At 55.2% G+C, this 10,548-nt stretch overlaps 1 protein-coding gene across 1 annotated transcript; it reads right to left on the bottom strand.

Annotated features, from left to right (window-relative positions):
- Positions 1 to 886: 886 nt before the first annotated feature.
- Positions 887 to 10,542, bottom strand: LOC140715545 (myoD family inhibitor domain-containing protein 2-like; the record flags this gene model as incomplete). The annotated part of the gene is made up of 2 exons (XM_073027900.1): positions 887 to 1,461; positions 10,443 to 10,542. Coding segments are annotated over 2 exons (351 nt in total), but the record flags the coding sequence as incomplete, so codon positions are not given.
- Between the last annotated feature and the right edge of the window lie 6 nt (positions 10,543 to 10,548).

The raw sequence follows: 10,548 nt of genomic DNA, 5'->3' as shown, positions 1-10,548 counted from the left end.
ACTGTCGACATTTCGGGCCGAGACCCTTCGTCAGTGTGAGGTGGTACACTTTGGAAGGACAAACTCCGAGGCAGAGTACAAAGTAAATGGCAGGATACTGTAGTGTGGAGGAGCAGAGGGATCTGGGGGTACATGTCCACAGATCCCTGAAAGTTGCCTCACAGGTAGATAGGGGTAGTTAAGAAAGCTTATGGGGTGTTAGCTTTCATAAATTGAGGGATAGAGTTTAAGAGTCGCGATGTAATGATGCAGTTCTATAAAACTCTAGTTAGGCCACACTTGGAGTACTGTGTCCAGTTCTGGTCGCCTCACTATAGGAAGAATGTGGAAGCATTGGAAAGGGTACAGAGGAGATTTACCAGGATGCTGCCTGGTTTTGAGAGTGTGGATTATGATCACAGATTAAGGGAGCTTGGGTTTTAATCTCTGGAGAGAAGGAGGATGAGAGGAGACATGATAGAGGTGTACAAGATATTAAGAGGAATAGACAGAGTGGACAGCCAGTGCCTCTTCCCCAGGGCACCACTGCTCAATACAAGAGGACATGGCTTTAAGGTAAGGGGAGGGAAGTTCAAGGGGGATATTAGAGGAAGGTTTTTCACTCAGAGAATGGTTGGTGCGTGGAATGCACTGCCTGAGTCAGTGGTGGAGGCAGATACACTAGTGAAGTTTAAGAGACTACTAGACAGGTATATGGAGGAATTTAAGGTGGGGGGTTAAATGGGAGGCAGGGTTTAAGGGTTGGCACAACATTGTGGGCTGAAGGGCCTGTACTGTGCTGTACTGTTCTATGTTCTATTTCACACCCCCCCCCCACTGCTTTCATCCTCCCCCTCAGTGCTCTCACCCCCCCCCCCAGTTTGTTTCACGCTCCCTCTCTCCAGTGCGATCCTTTACCCTCCCTCGCAGTCACTCCCCCCTCCCCACGGGCCTGGGGAGGCGGCGCCCGCTCAGTGGTAGCAGAGCTCCGAGATCTCCAGCGCCAGCTCCAGGCACTCGGCCGACAGGGAGCAGCCCCGCAGCGCCTGCCCGCCGGTCGTGGCACCCAGCCCCGGCGCCCGCTCAGTGGTAGCAGAGCTCGGAGATCTCCAGCGCCAGCTCCAGGCACTCGGCCGACTGCTGGCAGGGCTCCAGCAGGGAGCAGTCCCACAGCGCCCGGCAGCCCCGCAGCGCCTGCCCGCCGGTCGTGGCACCCAGCCCCGGCGCCCGCTCAGTGGTAGCAGAGCTCGGAGATCTCCAGCGCCAGCTCCAGGCACTCGGCCGACTGCTGGCAGGGCTCCAGCAGGGAGCAGTCCCACAGCGCCCGGCAGCCCCGCAGCGCCTGCCCGCCGGTCGTGGCACCCAGCTCCGGCGGCCCACAGCCGCGGCACGGCGCCGGCGACGGGCACAGGGCGGGCAGCAGGGCGCAGCCGTCCCCCGGGCGGCAGAACAGGCAGCTGAGCAGCAGAGAGACACAGAGATCTGTGAGGGGCGGCGGGGCGGACATGGGAGAGAGGGGAGAGAGAGAGGGGGAGGGGAGGAGGAGAGAGGGGGAGAGAGAGGGGGAGGAGGAGAGAGGGGGAGGAGAGGGGGGAGAGAGGGGGAGAGAGAGAGGGAGGAGGGGGGAGAGGGGGGAGAGAAGGGGAGAGAGAGAGGGAGGAGAGGGGGAGGAGAGAGGGAGGGGAGAGAGAGGGGGGAGAGAGGGGGAGGAGAGAGAAGGGGTGGGGTGGTGAGAGAGAGGGAATAGGGGTGGTGAGAGGGGAGTGGGGGATAGGGGTAGTGAGAGGAGAGAGAGGGGATAGGGATGGTGAGAGAGGGGGATAGGGGTAGTAAGAGGAGAGAGGGGATAGGGGTAGTGAGAGGAGAGAGGGGATAGGGGTAGTTAGAGGAGAAAGGAGAATAGGGGTGGTGAGAGGAGAGATGGGGATGGGGTGGTGAGAGGAGAGAGGGGGATGGGGTGGTGAGGGGAGAGGCGGATGGGGTGGTGAGGGGAGAGGGGGATGGGGTGGTGAGAGGAGAGAGGGGGATGGGGTGGTGAGAGGGGAGGAGTGAGGAGAGAGAGGTGGATGGAGGGGAGACAGAGAGAGGAGGATGAGAGGGTGGAGGGAGGGGTGACAGATTGTAGAGGTAGGAGGGTGTGTGGAAGAGAGGGGGTAGAGACCAAAAAGAAAAGGGGAGAGCAAGAGTGAGGGGTTAGAGAAGGGGAGAGAGGGAAGTTGAGGGAGAGGAACGAGAGGGGGAGGGGAACGAGAGAGGATGGAGGAAGAGGAGGGGCATGTGTGGAGGTGAATGGGTAGGGGAAGGGGTAGGGAAGAGAAGGGCAGTGAAGCATAGGAAAGGCAAGGGGAAATGGAGGGGGATAGATGCAGGTAAAGGGGCGAGAGAGTGAGGGAGATGCAAAGAGAGGAGTTGGGAGATGGGAGAGAAAATAAAGGGGATTGAGAGGGAGAGTGCGCAGGGGCGAGGGGAAGATGGGAAGGAGTGGGGGCAAAAAGATGGTCAGAGGTAAAGAGAGGCAATGGGAGAGAGGGGAGAGTGGTAGAGAGGGAAGCAGAAAGGAGAGAGAGAGAGAGAGAGAGAGGTGTTAGTACAGTTGAAGCCAGTCCCCAAAGCATTAGTAACCCTGTTTGCCCCAAGCGTTTGCTGTACTTTCTACAATTCCCCCCCCCCCCACAAGAACCCACTCTGATTCCCACATCCTACCCGCCGCAGTCAGTAGGGAGTTCCTGTCCCCTCCCCGTGACCGCATGGGTTTCCTCCCACGGTCCGAAGAGGTAGCAGTCGGTCGGTTAATTGGTCATTGGAAACTACCCTATGACTAGGTAGGTCTCTGGGTGCCCCGGCTGGAAAGGGTCTCCAAAGACTCGAGAGGTACTGAGGAGAGTCTTCTCGCTGGACCACCAACACGCAGGAGATCGCAAGAGGGTCGAACAGAAAGCATCCCGATACGGCATGGCTCGGAACAGCACCTGCTCCGCCCGTGACTGCAGGGACCCAGCTCAGCACGGCACGGAAAGCAGCCTCCCCGGCACGGACTCCATCTGCACCTCCCTCTGCCATCGTAATCAAACCCCACCCACCATCACTGAAAGTGCGTCCCACCAGGCTCCAGGACCACGTTAAGATGTCTCTTGGCCTCACAATTAACCTGGTTACGACCTTGAACCTCGCTGTCCTCCTGGGCTGCACTTTCTCTGAAGCTGCTACACTTTATTCTGCTTTCTGCTGTTGCTTTACCTTCTTCCACCTCATCTTCTTTTTACAGAACTCGCGCGCAAACTACAAGCATCAGGATTTACAAGACTGTTAGTGATTTCTCCTTGAAATATGGTCACTGTGTACAAAACAGTCAGTTCGTTGGGGGGCCCATCATTACCAGAAAGCCCCCCACTGTACCCATAGTGACCATGCGCCCCCACTCCAAGGGCCCATAAGACAGGAGCAGAAATAGGCCATTCAGCCCATCGAGTCTGCTCCACCTCTCCATCACGGCTGATTTATTATCCCTCTCAACCCCATTCTCCTGTCTTCTCCCCGTAACTTACGACACCCTGACTAATCAAGAACCTATCAAGCTCCACTTTAAATATTTCCGATGACTCGGCCTCCACAGCCGTCAGCGGCAATGAATTCCACAGATTTGCCACCCTCTGGCTAAAGGAATTCCTCCTCATCTCTGTTCTAAATGGACGTCCCTCTATTCTGAGGCTGTGCCCTCTGGCCCTGGACGCACCCACAGATCCGATCTGGATGAACAAGACTAGAATATACAAGCGAGGGTGTAACGTTGAGGCACTGTAAAGGCCTCATTTGCACTGTCGTGAGCAGCTTTGGGCCCCTTATGGAAGAAAGGATCGAAATTAGCTGTATTGTGGGTACTAGACTCCCCAGGATCCAGGACATCTTCAAGGAGTGGTGCCTCAGAAAGGTAGCACTCACATCTACAGTGATGAAATGCTTTGAGAGGCTGGTCATGACTGGACTGAACTCCTGCCTCAGCAAGGACCTGGACCCATTGCAATTTGCCTGTCGCAGACGCAATCTCAATGGCTCTTGACACAGCCATGGATTGCCTGGACAATACAAACACATGTCAGAATACTGTTCATTGACTATAGCTCAGCATTTAACACCATCATTCCTACAGTCCCGATCAACGAGCTACAGAACCCGGCCCTCTGCAAATGGATCCTTGGCTTCCTAACCAGAAGACCACAATCTGTGCGGATTGGTGATAATACCTCCTCCTCGCTGACGATCGACGCTGGCTCACCTCAGGGGTGTGTGCTTAGCCCCCTGCTCTACTCCCTCTATAACCATGACTGTGTGGCTAGGCAGAGCTCAAGTACCATCTATAAATTTGCTGATGATACGATCATCGTTGGTAGAATCTCAGTCGGTGATGAGAGGCCGTTCAGGAGCGAGATGTGCCCGCTGGTTGAGTGGTGTCACAGCAACAACCCGGCACTCAGTGTCAGTAAGACGATTGTGGGCTTCAGGAAGGGTAAAACGAAGGAACTCATACCAATTCTTATAGAGGGATCGGAAGTGGAGAGAGTGAGCAGTTTCGTTTGTGGGTATTAAGATCACTGAGGATCTAATCTGTTCCCAATATGTCAATGCAGCTATCGAGATGGCAAGGCAGCGACCGTACTTCATTAGGAGTTTGAAGAGATTTGGTTTGTCACCTAAAACACTCAAAGACTTTTATAGATACCACGGAGAGTATTCTGACAGGCTGCGTCACCATCTTGCATGGGGGCTAACGCATAAGACCGAAAGAGGCTGCAGAGCGTTGTCAGCTTAGTCAGCACCACCTTGGGTACTCAACTCCGTAGTATCCGAGACATCTTCATGGAGCATTGCCTCAGATACGTGGCATCCAGCATGAAGGACCCCTCCATCACCCAGGACATGCCCCCTTCTCGTTGTTACCATCGGGAGGGAGGTACAGAAGCCTGAAGGCACACACTCAGCAATTCAGGAACAGTTTCTTCCCCTCTGCCAGCCGATTTCTGAATGGACTTTGGACATTGCTTTTTATTTCCATTTTTGCACTGTTTATCAAATTTAACTAAATGTGTACAGTATATATAAACTGTAATTCACGTTTTTCTATTATTGTGCCGCAAAGACAACGAATTTCACAACACACGCCAGTGATATTAAACCTGACTCTGAAAACCTTTGATGTCCTGACGGATCAGGAACCTATCAAACTCTGTTCTAAATACACCCGATGACTCGGCCTCCATGGCCGTCTGTGGCGATGAATTCCACAGGTTCACCACCCCCTGGCTCCTCATCTCTGATCTAAAGGGATGTGTGTGTATTCGGAGGCTGTGCCCTCTGGCCCGAGATTCCCCCACTGTGGGAAACATCCTCCCCACGTCCGCTCCATCTCAGCCTCTCAGTATTCGTTGTCCCAGTGGATCGTCACCCTCCCCCCCCCCATTCTTCTAAACTCCATTGCGTACAGGCCCAGAGCCATCAAACACTCATCGTTCATTAACCCTTTCATTCCTGAGATAATCCTCGTGAACCTCCTCCGGAGCCTCTCCAATACCAGCGCTTCCTTTCCTCGACAAGGGGCCCAAACCTGCGCACAACACTCCAGGTTCAGTCTGACCAAAGCCTTGCATCCGTAAAATTAATGCTAAGAGGGGTGATGAACTTCACAGTGAACGGCTGGGCCTTGGGGAGTGTTGTAGAACAGAGGGACCCCGGGGTACAGGTACATGGTTCCCTGAAAGTGGTAATGCTTGTAAAAGGTGACGTCCGTCAGTAAGGATCCCCATCACCCACGACATGCCCTCTTCTTCCTACTGTCAGCGAGGAGGTACAGGAGTCTGAAGGCACACACTCAACGATTCAGGAACAGCTTGGGATCTCTGCCATCCGATTTCTGAATGGACACTGAACCCATGACCACTACCTCACCTTTTTGTACTATTTTAAATTGAACTATTTAAAATAGACATATATACTTAGAGTAATTTATTTATATTCTCTCTGTATTATCACATATCGCATTGTGCTGCTGCTGCTAAGTTAACAAATTTCACGACTCATGTCGGTGATATTAAATCTGATTCTGATTGTAGTAATTTTACAACTTTTCTGCCACAAAACAACCTATTTCACCCCATCTAAGTGAGTGATTCAGGTTCAAACACCCCCTTCCCCTCCCAGCGTTCCTCACCAGCAGGGGAGTGCCCCGGGGGTCAGTACCGAGAAGTGGGCAGTTGAGACGTAACACGAGGTAAACATCCCCCAGTGTCTCCAGACACCCGCCGCAGAGGGAGTAATGCGAACAGAGGCCAAATGGCTGGTTGGAACGGTTAACGGCAAAGGAGGGACGGAGTGAGGACTCGGGTACAAGGAGGCGGAGGGACAGGACTGGGGGAGGAGGGGATGCTGGGAGCCAGACGGGAGAGGGGGTGTGGACAGAGTGGGACAAGGTTCACAGAGATGGGGACAGGGTAGGGGAGTGGAGGTCAAGGAGGGGAGAGAGGGGGGGTCGCAGAGACTGGCAGGGGTGTAAAGGAAGGAAGGGGTCACAGACAAGGATGGGTGTAGGGGAGGGAGGGGGTCATGGAGACAGAGGGGTGTAGGGTTGGGAGGGGATCATGGAGACACGGAGGGATGTTGTGGAGGGAGGGGGTCACTGAGATGGGGAGAAGTGTTGGGCAGAGAGTCATGGTGATGGGGAGGGTTGTAGGAGAGGAAGGGGGTCATAGAGACGTGGAGGGTGTTGGGGAGGGAAGGGTCACACAGTTGGGGAGGGAGAAGGTCACAGAGATGTGGAGGGGTGTTAGGTAGGGATGGGATCATGGTGATGGGGAGGAGTGTAGGGGAGGGAGACGGTCACAGAGACATGGAGGGGTGTTGGGGAGGGAGGGGGTCACAGGGAGGGGTGTATGGGTGGGGGGAGTGATAGCCACAGGAGCCAAACACACCACCCCCCTGTATACAGAGAACAAGCCAACGTGGGCAACTCCAGCATCCCTGATGTGCACAATGTTCAGACCAGCAAACCCTGTGATCCTGCGAGCATTGAAATCACACGACTCGTCGGGTGAGAGGGGCTGAGAGACACTGGTCAGTGTACAGATCTCTCCGTGAGAAAGAGGGACAGAGAGACACCGGTCAGTGTACAGATCTCCCCTGAGAGAGAGGGACTGAGAGACACCGGTCAGTGTACAGATCTCCCCTGAGAGAGAGGGACTGAGAGACACCGGTCAGTGAACAGATCTCCCCTGAGAGAGAGGGACTGAGAGACACCGATCAGTCTACAGATCTCCCAGAGGGACTGAGAGACACTGGTCAGTGTACAGATCTCCCCTGAGAGAGAGGGACTGAGAGACACCGGTCAGTGTACAGATCTCTCCTGAGGGAGAGGGGACTGAGAGACACCGGTCAGTGTACAGATCTCCCCTGAGAGACACCGGTCTGTGTACAGATCTCCCCCGAGAGAGAGAGAGGGACTGAAAACACCAGTCAGTGTACAGATCTCCCCCTGAGAGAGAGAGAGGGACTGAAGACACCGGTCAGTGTACAGATCTCCCCTGAGAGACACCGGTCTGTGTACAGAACTCCCCCGAGAGAGAGAGAGGGACTGAGAGACCCCGGTCAGTGTACAGATCTCCCCCAGAGAGAGAGGGACTGAGAGACACCGGTCAGTGTACAGATCCTCAGAGAGACAGGGACTGAGAGACACCGGTCAGTGTACAGATCTCCCTCAGAGTGAGAGGGACTGAGAGACACCAGTCAGTGTACAGATCTCCCAGAGGGACTGAGAGACACCGGTCAGTGTACAGATCTCCCCCAGAGAGAGGGACTGAGAGACACCGGTCAGTGTACAGTTCTCCCTCAGAGAGAGAGAGGGACTGAGAGACACCAGTCAGTGTACAGATCTCCCAGAGGGACTGAGAGACACCGGTCAGTGTACAGATCTCCCCCTGAGAGAGAGGGACTGAGAGACACCGGTCAGTGTACAGATCTTCCCCTGAGAGAGAGGGACTGAGAGACACCGGTCAGTGTACAGATCTCCCCCTGAGAGAGAGGGACTGAGAGACACCGGTCAGTGTACAGATCTCCCCCTGAGAGAGAGGGACTGAGAGACACCGGTCAGTGTACAGATCTCCCCCTGAGAGAGAGGGACAGAGACACCGGTCAGTGTACAGATCTCCCCTGAGAGAGAGGGACTGAGAGACACCGGTCAGTGTACAGATCTTCCCCTGAGAGAGAGGGACTGAGAGACACCGGTCAGTGTACAGATCTCCCCTGAGGGAGAGGGGACTGAGAGACACCGGTCAGTGTACAGATCTCCCCTGAGAGAGAGAGGGACTGAGAGACACCGGTCAGTGTACAGATCTCCCACTGAGAGAGAGGAACTGAGAGACACCGGTCAGTGTACAGATCTCCCCCTGAGAGAGAGGGACTGAGAGACACCGGTCAGTGTACAGATCTCTCCTGAGAGAGAGGGACTGAGAGACACCGGTCAGTGTACAGATCTCCCCGAGAGAGAGAGAGAGAGAGAGGGACTGAGAGACACCGGTCAGTGTACAGATCTCCCCTGAGAGAGAGGGACTGAGAGACACCGGTCAGTGTACAGATCTCCCCTGAGGGAGAGGGACTGAGAGACACCGGTCAGTGTACAGATCTCCCCCTGAGAGGGAGGGACTGAGAGACACCGGTCAGTGTAAGATCTCCCCAAAGAGAGAGGGACTGAGAGACACCGGTCAGTGTACAGATCTCCCCTGAGAGAGAGGGACTGAGAGACACCGGTCAGTGTACAGATCTCCCCCTGAGAGAGAGGGACTGAGAGACACCGGTCAGTGTACAGACCTCCCTCAGAGAGAGAGGGACTGAGAGACACCGGTCAGTGTACAGATCTCCCAGAGGGACTGAGAGACAACCGGTCAGTGTTACAGATCTCCCTCAGAGAGAGAGGGACTGAGAGACACCGGTCAGTGTACAGATCTCCCCCTGAGAGAGAGGGACTGAGAGACACCGGTCAGTGTACAGATCTCCCCCTGAGAGAGAGGGACTGAGAGACACCGGTCAGTGTACAGATCTCCCCCTGAGAGAGAGGGGACTGAGAGACACCGGTCAGTGTACAGATCTCCCCTGAGAGAGAGGGACTGAGAGACACGGGTCAGTGTACAGATCTCCCCCTGAGAGAGAGGGACTGAGAGACACCGGTCAGTGTACAGATCTCCCCTGAGGGAGAGGGACTGAGAGACACTGGTCAGTGTACAGATCTCCCCCGAGAGAGAGGGACTGAGAGACACCGGTCAGTGTACAGATCTCCCCCTCAGAGAGAGAGACTGAGAGACACCGGTCAGTGTACAGATCTCCCCTGAGGTAGAGGGACTGAGAGACACGGGTCAGTGTACAGATCTCCCCCTGAGAGAGAGGGACTGAGAGACACCGGTCAGTGACAGATCTCCCCCTGAGAGAGAGGACTGAGAGCCACCGGTCAGTGTACAGATCTCCCCTGAGAGAGAGGGACTGAGAGACACGGGTCAGTGTACAGATCTCCCCCTGAGAGAGAGGGACTGAGAGACACCGATCAGTGTACCAATCTCCCCCTGAGAGAGAGGGACTGAGAGACACCGGTCAGTGTACAGATCTCCCCTGAGAGAGAGGGACTGAGAGACACCGGTCAGTGTACAGATCTCCCCCAGAGAGAGAGGGGCTGAGAGACTCCGGTCAGTGTACAGATCTCCCCTGAGAGACACCGGTCTGTGTACAGATCTCCCCCGAGAGAGAGAGAGGGACTGAAAACACCAGTCAGTGTACAGATCTCCCCCTGAGAGAGAGAGAGGGACTGAAGACACCGGTCAGTGTACAGATCTCCCCTGAGAGACACCGGTCAGTGTACAGATCTCCCCTGAGAGAGAGGGACTGAGAGACACCGGTCAGTGTACAGATCTCCCTCAGAGAGAGAGGGACTGGGAGACACCGATCAGTGTACAGATCTCCCCTGAGAGAGAGAGGGACTGAGAGACACCGATCAGTGTACAGATCTCCCCTGAGAGAGAGGGACTGAGAGACACCGGTCAGTGTACAGATCTCCTCCTGAGAGAGAGGGACTGAGAGACACCGGTCAGTGTACAGATCTCCTCCTGAGGGGAGAGGGACTGAGAGACACCGATCAGTGTACAGATCTCCCCTGAGGGAGAGGGAAGGAGAGTTACCAATCTTCCCCCGGAGGACCATTGTTGAGAGACACTGTCCTTACCGAAATGCCTCACCGTGTCCCAAACACCTTCCTCACCAATTAATGTAGTGCTCTAAAATCTGCCTTTTGCACGCTTCTGTCCTAGAGACATAGTTGAACCGTCAGCCAATGATAGAGGGACAGGGTGTCAGTGCCATTGCAGACCAGGGTGCTTTGTCACTATCTGCCCCTCCGGCCCCCCGGCCCTCCCCGACACCCCCGTCCCAGCACTTACCTTCCCCCGGGGAGGTGGAGAGCTGCGAGGGCAGCGGACTTGTAGTTGGTTGCGGGGGATCCCGGGAGAACGGGGACCACGCGTGGAGAGCGGGGCTTGCTGCCTC

This window comes from Hemitrygon akajei, chromosome 24 (assembly GCF_048418815.1).
Source record: "Hemitrygon akajei chromosome 24, sHemAka1.3, whole genome shotgun sequence".
Lineage (NCBI taxonomy): Eukaryota > Metazoa > Chordata > Chondrichthyes > Myliobatiformes > Dasyatidae > Hemitrygon > Hemitrygon akajei.
This window is presented reverse-complemented; position numbering and strand designations above follow the sequence as displayed.